General features: G+C 40.3%; 1 protein-coding gene across 2 annotated transcripts in view; it reads left to right on the top strand.

Annotated features, from left to right (window-relative positions):
• Positions 1–16,346, top strand: part of pip5kl1 (phosphatidylinositol-4-phosphate 5-kinase-like 1) — a 68,574-nt gene that overhangs the window by 28,508 nt on the left and 23,720 nt on the right. For both annotated transcript variants that reach the window (XM_035991609.1, XM_031287343.2), the window contains one exon: positions 4,945–5,154. In XM_035991609.1, the coding sequence (XP_035847502.1) occupies positions 4,945–5,154 (210 nt within the window). The remainder of the gene's footprint in view (positions 1–4,944; positions 5,155–16,346) is intronic.

Here is a 16,346-nt window from a genome sequence, read left to right as displayed (position 1 = left end):
TCAGATTGTTATTATAAGTGTCTGACATATTTTTTATATTTACCCAAAAAGTGCTAAACAATACTGTATAAACCAAGAATTAACCATTGGCCACGCCTTTATCTCCACCAGGAAAGACCTCAAAAAAATATGATTTAACCCTACAATGTAAAAAAGTATGCCCCCCATTTAAACAGTGTAAGGCTAAAAGCAAATAAATATGTAGATTACAAATCAAATAATGTGTGCTTTTGTGAGCATGAATTGTTTGGATGTGATGACTGCAAAAGAAATGTGCACTTAACAAAATGAGGTGAAATTATGTACAATAATACCATTGCTGGCTGTTACCATGTGTGGCTTTGGCCATCTCCCTAACCATCAAACAGGGTCACAGCTTTTGTTTCATGGTCAAATGCAAAGTGCAGCTGTGAGCGTCCCTAGTAACAGAGACAAGAGCTTAAAAGGTGCAAGAAGCTTTGCATCATGCTTGTTGCTATGGAACTACCCAATAGCATGGCTGCCTAACTTACAAAAGAGGTTAATGTTGTAATATAATTGCAATGGCAGATGAAAATGTGGAACAGGGAGTACAGGCTGGAGGTTGAGCTTTAGTCAGACATGAGCTCTGCTTGTTGAGAAGTTAGATGATTAGTAGAAATTATAATTAAATGTGATTATAATTATGTTAAGAGGAACAAAATTAATAACTTGGACCTGGCTTATTTTTTTTTCAAATTTAACGTAGTTGCAGTCTGTGGTTGCAAAGAATGCAGAAATAATACAAGATTTATAAAATTTGGACATACATCAACAAATCAAGACTTTAAATGCATCTGTAAGTGTAACAAAGACTGCTTTTAAAAATGCACACAGGGCAGAATTAGTTAAACATCCCCCTTTATCAGTATAAAAAAATGAGCCACTGAATCGTGCAGCGTACAATTTTTTCAGGCATATGCAACGGATAGAAATGAGACCAAAAATCTCCCATTTAAAGGTATAAACCTTACAAAGTACATAAGGTAAGTAAGTAAGTATGAGGTATCATTATTGAAAAAGGCTAATAGTTTCCTAAAACAGCTGGTCACTGTGTGCAAATGTAGCATGTAGCAATGTAGCAAAAGTAGCATGCTAACCAGTAGGGCTGTCCTGAATACAAATTTCTTGACTCCCGAGCTTTGGTAGTAAGCAACGGCGAATATTCAAAGATTCGGCGGCGGGTCAGAACACCACATTTGAATTTCAGCCTCATGCTCGTTTTTTTCAGCCTAACATTGTTGAACATAGCAGCTAATATTAGTAGCAAGAGCAACAAGTTAGTTGCAGAGTCCTTATGTTTGTGTGTGCAAAGCCCTCCCTCGGTGAAAGACAGAGATCAAAGGTGTGGGAAGAAAGACAGCAAAACACAGTGAAGACTCACTGAGCTGAAATGGAAACACTGTGCTGCAACACCTGTTTTTTGATTTAATTAAAGGCATACATTTTTAAGGAATCTGTTATTTTACAGTATTAAAAAAATACACAAATATCCTAATCCCTAAAACCTACCCAACAAATGAATACTGGCCCCTAAACTAAGATGGTAAACATGGTAAACATAAATTAGTACCTGCTTAAAATCATCATGTTAGCATAGTCATTGTGAACATGTTGGCATGCTGACATTTCCGCTGTCACAGAGCTGCTAGTGTGGTTGAAGAGTTTTAGGGGCCGTCCACATGGAGACGCTTTTTGGTGCAAACGCACATTTTTAGCATCGTTTGGGCCCCTCGTCCACATGGATCCAGTAAACACACTGCCTGAAAACGCACTTTTTTGAAACCGGGTCCCAGGGTGAAAATATTTGAAAACGGCTCTCTTTTTGCTTCGTCTGGATGGTGAAGCCGGATATTTATCGTATCGATGATGTCATCGCCACACCCCTCGACCTCTTACCCGTAGCCCGCACTAGTGCACACCACACACGACTGCGGTGAAGCTAGCGAGCATATCCCATCTCAATGGTCAAACCAGCTCACTTCATCTAGCTAAATAGTTTGTCTCTGCTCCCTGACACTTCCCTCTGCTCTGCCGGTCCTGGATTCTACACATAATATATTGCTAACGTTATGTAGCTAACGTTCCTCCTAACGTATCCTCGCTGTACGAGGATTTACGACACTGCACGATCTGTTCCACGCTTCTGGTCGACAGCCAAGCTAACGTTAGTTTAGCTAACAGCTAATTCGGCTAACCGCTAGCTGATTGCAGCGGTCTGCCGTTAGCCTCCATAAGCAAGTTAACGTTAGTTTAGCTAACGGCTCATTCGGCTAACCGCTAGCTGATTGTAGCGGTCTGCCGTTAGCCTCCACAGGCAAGCTAACGTTAGTTTAGCTAACAGCTAATTCGGCTAACTGCTAGCTGAGACAGCATGTAATAACTTTAAAAGACCCTCAAAATAAAACTTGAAAATAAACGTTAACATATATAACAGCTGTTACGTCAGCTCTACTTTACTTGTGCTCATTTAAAATACAATCACTCAATACTTGTCTTTATTGGTTATTACTGTGAAGTCTTAATTTAGCTGTAGCCTGCTTTTCCCATTAAGTTTGACTTAACGTTATTTTAGACTGAATCTAGCTGTCAACTAGCGGTTAGCCGAATTAGCTGTTAGCTAAACTAACATTAGCTTCCCGGTGGAGGCTAGCCATAGGCTAGCGTGGAACAGATCGCGCAGGTCGTATCCTCGGTTAAACAGTATTATCATGTGCATGCGCAAAACGGATCGTGCAGGCAGAACGGATCGTGTACCGACAACATCCATGAGCTAGTCATGTTATGATGGGAAGTTAACTCTTCTTCTCCGTGTTTTGGTAAATTTCTGTAGCAGAAACAGTGCTGGAATATGAAGTAGCGCGTTGAGTCATTTATAACCGGATACGTGTGGACGAAAAAAATCTCAAAACGAATCCAGGAAAGACGGGTAAAAAAAAGATCGTTTTGGTACGTGTGGACGTGGCCTTAGTCTAGTTTTACATTCAATGCCAATGTTTTTAAAACTTTTTTATATGTTATGTCCAGGTGGCAAAACTTAGTTGTAACAGGTCACAAAGTGGTTTATCCTGCAAGAAGTCAAACATGCTAGTTGCTGACATATAGGACACAATACTTACTGCATTTGCATTGGACATAAATTGTGAGGTTCAGATCCTTCAAATATAGATGTAATTCTGGGGATACTGGGCTACAGTGGGTAGACAGGCTCAGACCCACGGTCAGAAGGGCTCTTGAGTCTTGGTCTGCTGAGATGATTTTTGTCTACAATCATAAAATCCACATGGAGATGGAGGCTGCTGATCCAGGTTTTAATCATGTAAATATGTTTAAACTATTTTACTGTCCGACTGTAGGCGACTTGTACACCTGTGCAGCACCCGTGCACCTTTGTAAGCGACAGCATCTTATATAAGATAACAATAATATACAACAATGTGGGTTTACTGCTAACTGGAGTGTGGTTTCTTGAAGTTTTTCAAAGAGGCTGCTGTGCGATGTAAACAATAAGGTTATCTGCCATTGCTGTAACTCCACACATTGGCGCTAACACACAAGCTGAAAGAAGGAAGTTACACTGCCCCTCTGAACATTGTTTCATAGCGATCATCTCCCATTCCGGTCACTGTTCAACTCACCACTTCAGGCTGCGGCCGATAGTTTACATGGTGGATCATGGCTGGATAGCTTGCTTGTCTTGTTATTAAACGTAATGTCAAATTATATTTCCTGATTTTCACCTGTACACAATGTTATTGATGTTGAATCTTGCCAGCATAACATTAGGTTTCTGGCTTGTGACGTTAGCTGTCTGAGCCAAAGTGCTCTATGAGCTGAGCAGACTATAAATATCTCCCCTTGCTAAGCGTGGGAAGTCGTATCTAAGGTCTGTCCTATTTACTGAACAACGCTTGCTGCATAAGAACCTTATTGGATAGGAATGATTGTTCCAGGTATTAGTCAAATCCTCAGGTGTGACCAGGGAAACAGAGTTATTGTTTGAAAAAACTATAGATTTTGGTCGTAAAACGCAATGAATGGTCCTAAAGAAAACAATTATTTGGCAAGTGACTATGGTATAAGCAGGTTAATGCCCTTTGAGGCGTCCATTGCCAGGAATTAATGGACTTCGTCAGGGACAACCTCCGTCCTCCATTAATTCCTGACAAGTTGGCAAATATGTTGGTTTGGGCATTAACCCCAACATAATTGCCAACTATTTTGATAATTGATTAATTGGTTTAAATTATTTTTATGGAAAAAAGGTAAAAATTCTTTGATTCCAGCTTCTTAAATGGGAATATTTTCTAATTTCTTCACCCCTCTTTGACAGTAAACTGAATATCTTTGAGTTGTGGATTAAACAAGAGGATGTCAATTTGGGCTTTGGGAAACACTGATCGTCATTTTTCACGACCAAACAACGAATCGAGAAAATAATCAAGAGATTAATCAACAACGTAAATAATAGTTAGTTGCATCCCTATGGGACGCAGAGTCCAACAGTGCAGATAATTGATGTGTATTTAATAGTTTATAGACAACGATGTAGCTTTATAGCACAGAGAAACGGACACTAACTAATGTGTGATATTATTGTACTTTTGCTGTTTGTTTCTTCATTTACTGTAACAAATGTAGACATAGTTGAACATTTAAAATGTGTGTTAATGAAGAGATGTGGTAGTTGAAGGACCCACAGCACAGCCCATGAGGCTATCGTGCCTTGGTGTTGGTTTCCATAGTTACCCTGTTAAAGACTCAACTGACAGTCAGCTGTCTTTTGTGTTTCTCATTGGCCTCTCTGGCCTCTACTTACTCTTTGATTTCTTTTTGCTTGAGCTTTGAAAACCTCTCCCGCGTTTACAGTAGCAGGTGAATGTAGCAGTCATACATTTTGGATTTGTGTATTTTTCTGTACCCCAGATGGAGATGTCAGCAGCTGCAGGTAGCCTGGGTATGTCTGGTCACCGTCAGCGCTCAGTGAAGAGAAGGAGGTGGGGAGGTTTGAGGCAGCAGTGGAAGCTTCTGGGCTTGTTTGAGATCGATCAGCAGCATGAGTTCTACAGCCTGACTTGCATGATGAAGGAGGGATTGGCAGCAGCCACCCAAAACACCATTGACAATGCACCCGCAGTGAGTACTGGTCAGCAGAGGCACATTTTAATCACCTATACATATGCACATTCAAATTTCAAATCTAACCACTTAGTATACAAATGGAAGTGTAGTTTTATTTAGGATCATAAGATTACCGGCAGGGCTTCACTTTTACTGTAAGAGTGTATCTGTGTGTGTGTGCATTAAAACATAATGCAAGTTTCAAAGTAAATGAATCCAAATTGAATACATGAAAAATAAATATGTTTTAATAGCTTGTAGCCTACTCCAATGAAAAGATAAAAATAAAATCATAGAAAACACAAAAACAAACAAACAGGTTAACATTGTGATACTGACTAGTTAATCTTAGCCTTCATTAGTCTCACATTGCCAGCTCTATAGAATAAGGTCTGGCTACACCACATATACATTCCAGGATATGAAAAACAACAACTCTCTGGGTTGTTTGCATTTCTTTAAACCAATCACAATTGTCTTGGTAACTTCCAGACACAGCAGCTATGGCGCTGCAAAATAGTCTTGGGAAGGAACTTGTTTTTGATGGAACTTTTGACACAATACAGTAACATTAGCTATTTTAATTAGCTAGATACATAGTTAAAAGTAATTTGCAATTTGTGTCGCCGTGTGAAAATCATAATAAAAAACTTTATGTGTATACCATCCTACGCACAGGTTAGGGCAAAACAAAAGTGCTTTACAGATGACTGATGGAAGAGACAATAACAAACAAAACAGATAAGAGGGAATAAACAAATAAATAAAACATGAATGCAATAAAATAAAACATTGCCATAAAACATACTAATCAAATGCCAGGCTTAAATGGTAGGTTTGAAGTTTATGTTTAAATATATCAAACCTTTCAGCTGCTCTCAGCCTCATTGAAAGACTTGTGCCAGAGGAGCAGAAGGGCCTTCCTGGTTAATTTTTTGTAAGCATGTCAGACAAATAGGCTGGTGCAAGACACATTAAGTGCTTTAAAGATAAGTAAAGTAAGTAAAATCAATTTAAAATCAATAGAAAACTGGGAGGCAATTAATACAAGGACTTTTAATGTAATGTGTCCTCTCCTTCTGGGCTTAGTCAGCACTCGGGCAGCAGAGTTCTGAATCAGTTGTAACTGATTTAAAACTTTTTCGGGTAGACCAGACAGGAGAGCATTACAATAGTCTAGCCTGCTGGAATTAAAAAAAATAGTCTCTCTGTGTTTCACAGAGAGAGAAATGAAACTTCGATGTTTATCCCAGATTATGAGAAGCAGATTTGGTGACATCCCCACATTAGTATAGGTTAGGTAAGTTTAGGTCTCCGTCAAAGATGACACCAAAGTTTCTTGTCCTACAAAATTGAATGTGGCTATTTTCTACGGTGGCCGACAGGGGCAGACGCCCTGCAACTTAAGAAAACACACGCAAATAGACAAAACACAAGCAAATTAAGAAAACAACTTAATTAATTTGACAACACATGTGCAGCATTCAGCAAACGCACTGCAAATACCACAACACAACCAAATACATAAACGCACTGCAAATACACACAACACAACCAAATAGATAAACGCGCTGCAAATATGAAACGATGCAAAAAGAAAAGCACACAAACCCAAAAAACAAATGCAACAAAAAAACGCAGCATCCAGATTACACAACGGAAGTTCTCCAGGCCTCTGAGAGAGCAGCTAGTGGAACAGCTTGATTTTCGAACGTTATTAACCGATATTAAATTCATATTATTATTATTATTATTATTAATAACATAATATATTATTAATATACAGTCTATGCTCCCGTCTCATGCCCTCCCGGCTGGTGCCGTCCCCAAGCTTGGGCTTTTCAAAATAAAAGCTCACATCTGGTCCGCTATGTCTTCGTACTTTGGTGTGTTGGATGTTTGTGAACTAAACAGTACGGCAATCATGCTAATGAATACAATAACTTTTTCAGCAGATGTCTTACTTACAACACGATGGAGTTAGCAAAGCAGTTTTGTGTTTATATGTGCGAGCGGGATTTATTCAGTTTGATAAATCCCACGGTAAATTGGCTGGTTTACTAACAGGGAGGGACTATAAATCCTGTCTGTTTTTTGTATTTCAACAGCGAATTGCTCCACAATATGAATACAGATTGATCACTTATTTTGTTGGTAACCGTTGTTGTATAATCACAATATTAGCCTACACTTGAGGAGGCCTACACTTCAGTAATTTCGGACCTCGAAATTAAACCCTCTCATATGGCTTAAACAAACGTCAACGTTAAACGCTGATGCAGTTTTAAATGTTTTATCACCACGAGTTTGACGTCTCTGCTGATGAGTATCACCTGTGACCTGAGCCGAGACACACCCACCAAACGAGAGAAAACATATCTCAAACATAGATTTAATATTTACAGTCTATGCAGTTTCTCTCTCTCTCTCTCTCTCTCTCTCTCTCTCTCCCCCTCCCTCTCTCCCTCCCCGTGAGGTTGAAAATCAAGCTGTTCCACTAGCTGCTCCCTCTAGAGGCCTGGAGAACTTCCGTTGTATAATCTGGATGCTGCGTTTTTTTGTTGTATTTGTTTTCTGGGTTTGTGTGCTTTTCTTTTTGCATCGTTTCATATTTGCAGCGCGTTTATCTATTCGGTTGTGCTGTGTGTATTTGCAGAGCATTTATCTATTTGGTTGTGTTGTGTGTATTTGCAGCGCGTTTATCTATTTGGTTGTGCTGTGTGTATTTGCAGTGCGTTTATGTATTTGGTTGTGTTGTTGTATTTGCAGAGCGTTTGCTGAATGCTGTGCATGTGTTGTCAAATTAATGAAGTTGTTTTTCTTTTTGCATCGCTTCTTTTTTCAGGGTTTGCGTGCTTTTCTTTTTGCATCGTTTTTTATTTGCAGTGCGTTTATGTATTTGGTTGTGTTGTGGTATTTGCAGTGCGTTTGCTGAATGCTGCACATATGTTGTCAAATTAATGAAGTTGTTTTCTTAATTTGCTTGTGTTTTGTCTATTTGCGTGTGTTTTCTTAAGTTGCAGGGCGTTTGCCCCTGTCGGCCACCGTAATTTTCTCTCTCTGAGTCACACAACCGATTAAAATTACTGTTTTATCCTGGTTGCACTGTAAAAGGTTTTGTGACATCCAGGCACTAATATCTAAAATACGTTTAAAAAGAGCTTCATCTAAAAAGAGCACCACTTGTTAATTGATTGCTTTCCTCCTTGATGTGAAAATGCCACAGCTGAAAGGGAATCCCCTTCTAAACAAGGGCTTAACATAAACATGGTATGTGGTATGCAATGTCCACCGTACTGCTGCTGAATGAACAGTCACAGAGCAGTTCAACACACAGCCGTATGTTGCTGCTTAATCCCAGTCAAACACACTGCTGACTCAGCAGGCTGATGCATAACTGTTGTGTTGTCTCTACAGAGTCCCAAAAACACAGCACACACGCACACACACACACACACACACACACACGCGCACACACACACACACACACACACACACACACACACACACACACACACACACACATACCTTTTATGTAGAACATACAGTGGCTTGAGACACATTCTTTACCCTTCACTTTTCCCATATGTTGCTGTGTTAAAATAAATGAAATATAATTGATTAAATGTTTTTTTTTTTACCATAAATTCACACACATTGTCTGATAATGACAATAATGAAGGATATTTCATTTCAGACCCTTTTATTTGGCATTTTACACAAACTCTCCAGTTTATTTCCATCTCTTTATGGACTTGGCTTTGTGCAGGCATTGTACACTTTAGCATTGAGATTTCCCTTCATTTTTTATTTGAACAAATGTTTGTCTTTTTAGGAACAACATATAAGTAAGTAAGTAAAGTTTATTTGTATAATATACAGAGTATATGGATGAATACGATGACCAAACAAGCAAAAATGGCAAGAAAATTCAAACAACAGAAAAATGTGGTGGGAGTGGCAGCTGAGGTTAAAGGATTTAAATCTAGAGATTTTTAAGGAATAGATTATCCACACCCTTGTCATCTCAGGGCGCGCTTTATTCATTTTAGCTGTTCCAGATTTGCTAAAGGCCAGAATCCAGTAAGACTGCAAAGAAGGACTTAGGGTGTACCACATTTGTAAAAAGAATTTTGCAGTTGTAAAGACTGCAAACAACAACCTACATTGATAAAGAGTTAGGTATGAATTGTAATTTAGAAGACAGAGAGAGAGATTTCAATCACAGCTCAACCCAGTCATGTCTGATAGAGAATCATTAACACGTTTCCAAAAAATAGCAATACGATATGGCAATTCCAAAACATACACTATGTCAAAATGTCCCTGGAGCATTAAACTTTTATTCCGTAAGATTTGAGTTAGGTCGTTTCTAGTACTGTACATCCATGAAGATGCGAGCCATCTGGGGACACACACAGCCGTGGAGATGATAGAGCCGGAGAGTCAGTGGCTAGCTTACGTGGCTAACAGTGCTAACGCAGCTATCGGGATTATTCACTGAGGCTAACAGGGAGGCGTGATGTTTTCAGCACTGTTTACCGTTTTAGCACCCTAAAACGAGTGGATTGTCAGTCAGTGCATGCCCAGCCCGGGTAAAGTTAGTGCACTTAGCCGAACAGTGGCTGGCATCTAACCAATGTGACACAAATACCCTACTAGCCAGTCATGGGGAGAAATGACCAGCATTGGCCAAGATTACAGCTATCGGTTAGCATGCAGCTACATAATAGTTAGCTAGGAGTATGCTGGGCTCTCACAAAGATCTCATTTGTAGCCCTGTTTTTACCTGATACTTTCATAAAAGTACAAACACATGAAGTGAGAGGTATACACATGATTAGACTTTATTTAAAGCATGAATAACCTGAAGCAGGACGGAGTCATGACTTAATACACCAAAGCAAGGCTTCTAGCTCAGGCTAGCTAGCATTAGCAAATTACCTTCAAAGTTGCAAAGAAATTAAGAAACGTAAAATTTGAAGCCTTTATCCAATTTGCTACGTGGTGTCGTACTAGATGGCCGGACGACCCTCCGTATATTATTAACAGATACTTTAGGCAACTCCAGCAAACACCTTGTAAACTTCATCTCTGCCATCATAACGGTCTACTGTCACTGTCTAATGTTTTCTTCCGGTAACCGGAAATGTCCAAGCATCCTTACGCCAATGCGGAAGTGATGCGTGCATAGAGCCTATAGTGCTAACATCTAAACCAACCTGAGCATCAGAAAGGGCAGGGAAGAAAAACTATTGAGCCCATACAAAATTGATGCCCTTTATTGATAAAATAAGGGGGTTGTTGTTGGTGGTGCTGCCTTCTCCCGAAGGTAACGTTACGGCACAGGCCGGCCCGAAGCAGTTAGTAAATGTAAACATTTGTGGCTGAGGCTGCCATCTGCTCATGAGATAAACATTCACACACAGATGGCAAAGCATCAGGAGCAATTCTAACCCTAACCCTAACCCTAATTTTATTTATAGTATCAAATCATAACAAGAGTTATCTCTAGACACTTTACAGATAGAGTAGGTCTAGACCACACTCTAATTTATAAAGACCCAACAATTCCAGCAATTCCCCCAAGAGCAAGCATTTAGTGGCAAGGAAAAACTCCTTTTTAGGAAGAAACCTCGGACAGACCCAGGCTCTTGGTAGGCGGTGTCTGACGGTGCCGGTTGGGGGTGTGATGAACAGTGGCAATAACAGTCACAATAAAGATAATGGAACAGTGACTAGAAATAGTAGTCGTAGTAGTTCATGTCATAGCAGGGCACTGCAGGGCGTTACAGGATGTAGCATGGCACAGCAGAGCATAGCTGGATGTAGCAGGACGCAGCAGGACACTGCAGGGCACTGCAGAGCGTAGCAGGGTGTTGCAGGGAGTGCAGCAGGACCACGGCGACAGCTGTAACCATGATTTTGGTGCCTCCCCAATCCAAGGAAAAATGCTGGGCAAAAAAAACCCATAAGGACTCCGGGGAATAAGCTCCCCAGAGCTAGGTTAGTAACAAGCATTTCTGGGACATGGATGCACATAAATGGAAAGAGAGAGGAGAGAGAAACTCAGTGTGTCAAAGGAAGTCCCCTGGCAGTCTAAAACTATAAAAGCATAGCTAAGAGCTGCAGAGAAGCAGAGATAGGGAGGGGGCACGCCGTGACTGTGGCTACACACCCTCCCCCGCTGGTCTAGGCGAACGCTGCAACTCCTCACTTCCTAAATGTAAGATTTCTATGAAGAGAAGCAGAGATAGGGAGGGGGCACGCCATGACTGTGGTTACACACCCTCCCCTGCCGGTCTAGGCGAATGTTGCAACTCCTCACTCCCTAACTATAAGAGGAGAGTTTTAAGTTTACTCTTTAATGTGGTGACGGTGTCTGCCTCCCGAACCTAGACAGGGAGCTGGTTCCACAGGTATGATAGCTAAAGGCTCTGGCTCCCATTTTACTTTTAGAGACTCTAGGAACCACAAGTAATTTTGCATTCTGGGAGCGGAGTGCTCTAGTGGGACAATAAGGTACTATGAGCTCTTCAAGATATGATGGTGCTTGACCATTTAGAGCTTTGTAGGTCAGGAGAAGGATTTTGAATTCAGTCCTGGATTTTACAGGAAGCCAATGCAGAGAAGCTAATACAGAAGAAATATGATCTCTTTTCTTAGTTCTTGTCAGAACACACGCTGCAGCATTCTGGATCAGCTGGAGAGTCTTAAGGGACTTATTTGGGTAACCTGACAGTAAGGAATTACAGTAGTCCAGCCTGGAAGTAACAAATGCATGGACTAGTTTTTCAGCATCGTTTTGAGACAGGATGTGCCTAATTTTGGCAAGGTTACGAAGATGAAAAAAGGCTGTTCTTGAGGTTTGTTTTAAGTGGGCATTAAAGGATATATCCTAATCAAAAACTCCTAGATTTCTGACAGTAGTGCTGGAAGCCAGGGCAATACCATCCAGAGTAATTATATCTTTGGATAATGAGGTTCGGAGGTGTTTAGGGCCGAGCACAATAACTTCAGTTTTGTTTGAGTTTAACATCAGAAAATTGTAGGTCATCCATGATTTTATATCTTTGATGCATACTTGAAGTTTAGCTAACTGACTGTTTCCTGACGGTTTCCTCTGGCTTGATTGATAAGTATAATTTGGTGTCATCCGCATAACAGTGAAAATGAATTGAGTGTTTCCTAATAATATTGCCTAGTGATGAGTAATAGTCTGTTCTGGCATTTCTGAGGGCCTTCCTATAGGTTTTCAGACTGTCTTGCCAATCTAAACGAGATTCTTCCAGTTTGGTGGAATAATAGCCGACATGGCGCCTGTGTTTGGCTTCGCTACTGCGGCTGGTTGCTCGTCCCGACTTGTTTTGTTTGTCTCCTGTGCTATATTATTACTAAGTTTGTCAACAAATGTTGTGTCAACAGTGTGGGTGTACAATCACCAAACAATGCTGCTGATCCGATCCTCCATGGGGGAGTGCGGTGACGGCTGTACATGGAGCGGTACGGGTGAGTTTGCAGCCCTGTTCGTATGTCCGTCTGCAACTGCTGTCTGTGTGTGGCAGGGAGAGGACCTAATCCGACCTACGAAAAAACGGCGGAGAAAGCGAGGAAAGAGGGCAGGGAGGCAGGTTCATCTAAAAAAACTCCGGAAGCTGGGGATATCTCTCTCTCTGCTTCAGGTGCGCCTGCACCGCTCAGGATGGGTCTAATAAATGCCCGTTCAATTGCAAACAAGTCTCTTTTGCTCAGTGATTTATTTACTTCCAAAAACATGGACTTCATGTTGCTCACAGAGACATATGCAACAGGATTTGGAATACTGTCACTTGAATGAGCTCTGTCCTGTGGATTGTACTTTTATCAGCACGCCAAGACTCACGGGCCGTGGTGGAGGTCTTGCTGTGGTTTTAAAAAAACATTTGATCTGCCAGTCAATGAACGCTGGCTTGTACTCTTCTTTTGAAATACAGATTACTAAAATTGGTCGTTCAAATACATTTTATTGTATTTTAGTTTACCGGTCACCTGGGCCAGCGGCCTCTTTTCTTACTGACTTAATGACTTTTTCATCCATCATTAAGCTGGACAGAGTGATCATGGTTGGCGATTTTAATATTCATGTAGATGATGATACTTGCAAAAATGCTCTTGAATTTGTAAATATCACTGAATCTTTTAATTTTATTCAACATGTCTCTGGTCCCATGCACAGCAAGGGACATACGCTTGATCTTGTTTTTTCTCATGATTTAAATATTAATAATGTTTGCATCGAAGATGTATTTGTTAGTGATCACAAATGCATCTTATTTGATCTTGTTTGTAATGACGATCCTCTGCCTGTTAAGCGAGCGTCCTGCTCACGTTTCATTAACCAGCTTACTGTTGAGAAATTTTCAGCCGCATTTGACTCAAGCTCGGTTCTTATTTCGAATGATGTGGACGCCTGTGCTCAGGCGTTTAATGATCATTGCACCGTGCTGTTGGACAAAGTGGCGCCTCTTAAAATTAGAGAAATTCCCTCTGTTAATACATCCCCGTGGATGAATGACGCCCTTCGCAGCTTGAGGTGTGTCTGTCGGAGAACTGAGCGTTTATGGAAAGCGACTCAGCTCCAAGTCCATCGCCTGCATCTTAAAGAGCTCTTAATGGACCTAAATGAAATGATCAAGGGTGCTAGATCTTCTTATTTTACTAATCTGATATCTGCCTGTAAAAACAATCCTAAAGCTCTGTTTGAGACTATTAACAACATGGTTTCCCCAGCTGAATGTATTGTCCCTGTGTTTTCAAATGTTGACTGTAACCACTTTTTGTCTCATTTTGTGGACAAGGTTAGAGATGTCAGGCCAGGCATTGTACCTTCGATAAACCCCCTTATAGTTACCCATCAGAGACTTTCAATACTGGATTCCTTATGCCCCATTTCCCTGAATGATATCATTAAGCTAGTGGGCTCGATGAAACCTTCCCTAAGCCCTGGTGATATTTTACCCACATCTTTGCTTTTAAAATGCATACATTTACTTGGCCCTTGTTTGGTTTCAATTTTAAACTTATCTCTTCAGCTGGTTCAGGTCCCTAGCTGTTTTAAGCATGCTTTTGTTCAGCCTATCTTGAAAAAGAACAATCTAGATGCAGCTTTGTTTAAAAACTACAGGCCTATTTCTAAATTGCCTTTTATCTCTAAAATTTTAGAAAAAGTTGTTGCAAATCAGCTAAATAATGTTTTGGATTCTCATAATATCTTTGATAAGTTTCAGTCTGGTTTTGGCAAAAACCATTCCACTGAGACTACTCTCCTTAAGGTCTCTAATGATATTTTGATGGCTTCTGATGGGGGTAAATGTTCTGTACTGGTTCTACTAGATCTCAGTGCAGCATTTGATACTGTTGACCATTGTACTCTGATTAATAGATTGAAATCAACTGTGGGTATTACTGGATCAGCTCTGGATTGGTTTTCTTCATATATTTCAGACAGGAGTTTCTCTGTGTCAATAGGAACATACATGTCAGACTCTGCTCCTCTGTCTTGTGGTGTGCCCCAAGGTTCTGTACTCGGCCCCCTGCTATTCAGTCTGTATATGCTTCCTCTTGGAAAGATTATTGGTAGTTTTGAAGAAATATCTTACCATTATTATGCTGATGACATCCAATTATATTTATCATTTAGCCCTGATAGGCTAGACAAACTGTCATGGTTGCACAATTGCTTAGCCTCCATTAACAAATGGATGGCAATTTTTTGCAACTAAATTCTGACAAAACTGAGGTGATGATCTTTGCCCCAGACAACATTACCCCTAAGATTAGGCAGGTCATTGGGGCTCTCACATTATCTGACTGTATGGTTGTGCGAAATCTGGGCGTCATTTTTGACAATTCTATGTCTTTTAACAGTCATGTAAAATCTGTGGTTCGTTCCTGTTTTTTCCATCTCAGGAACATTGCTAAGATTAGATCTGTGGTTTCTAAACAAGAGATGGAGATGCTTGTTCATGCTTTTATTTCTTCACGTTTGGATTACTGCAATGTACTGTACACTTGCTTAAACAAATCATCCATGGACAAATTGCAAGTTGTACAGAATGCAGCAGCGAGACTTTTATCTAAGACCAGCAGGAGATCGCACATTACTCCTGTGCTTAAGGCACTTCATTGGCTACCAATTGGTTTTAGAGTGCATTTTAAAATTTTAATTATTACCTATAGAGCCTTGCATGGCCAAGCTCCCTCTTACATCCAGGATCTACTGCACGCACACACTTCTGGTCGCTCTCTGAGGTCTTCAAGTCAAGACCTTTTAACTGTTCCCAGAACACGTTTTAAAACAAGAGGTGATTGTGCCTTTTCTGTGGTGGCTCCAAGGCTCTGGAACTCTCTCCCTTTAGCCTTGAGAGCCTTGGATTCTGTGGAAACTTTTAGAAAACACCTAAAGACGCATCTTTTTAGACAAGCATTTAATTAGCCATATGGTTTTGTATTGTATTTTATGTGTTGTTGTGTTTTTGTTTTTTACTGTAAAGCACTTTGTGACCCCTTTTGTCTGCGAAAGGTGCCATATAAATAAAGTTTACTTACTTACTTACCATTGACTTTCAAGTTTTCGCGAGATTTGTTTTAATTTGCGAGTTTGGGAGTTGTACCAAGGTGCTAGTTTCCTTTGCTTCATCATCTTCTTTTTGAGGGGAGCAATAGAGTCCAAAGTCGTCCGTAGGCAGGCTGTAGCACCGTCTACAAAATCATCAATTTGGGGGGGACTAAAGTTAGCATAAAGGTCCTCTGTTATATTAAAACACGACATTGAGTTAAATGCTGTTGGAATATCTTCCTTAAATTTAGCTATAGCACTGTCAGATAGGCATCTAGTGTAGAAGCTTTTATCTAATTTTGTATAGTCGCGTAGTAAGAATTCGAAAGTTATTAAAAAATGGTCTGATAATAAAGGATTCTGCGGAAATATTATTAAATCTTCAATTTCCAAGGTCGAGGGTGCGGTTAAAACAGTGCGTGGCCTTATGCACACTCTGACTAAAACCAATTGAATCTAATAAAATGATAACAGCGCCACACACAAACCTCTTGCTACATTGGCTACTACTAGTCCTAGCCATCTTAGCTGCCAAAAGCTTTATAACTTACAATTTCGTAGGCAACCACAACTCCACAAATAAACTCAGGCGACTGAGTGAGCAGAGACA

The sequence above is a fragment of the Sander lucioperca genome, chromosome 14 (genome assembly GCF_008315115.2).
Source record: "Sander lucioperca isolate FBNREF2018 chromosome 14, SLUC_FBN_1.2, whole genome shotgun sequence".
Lineage (NCBI taxonomy): Eukaryota > Metazoa > Chordata > Actinopteri > Perciformes > Percidae > Sander > Sander lucioperca.
This window is presented reverse-complemented; position numbering and strand designations above follow the sequence as displayed.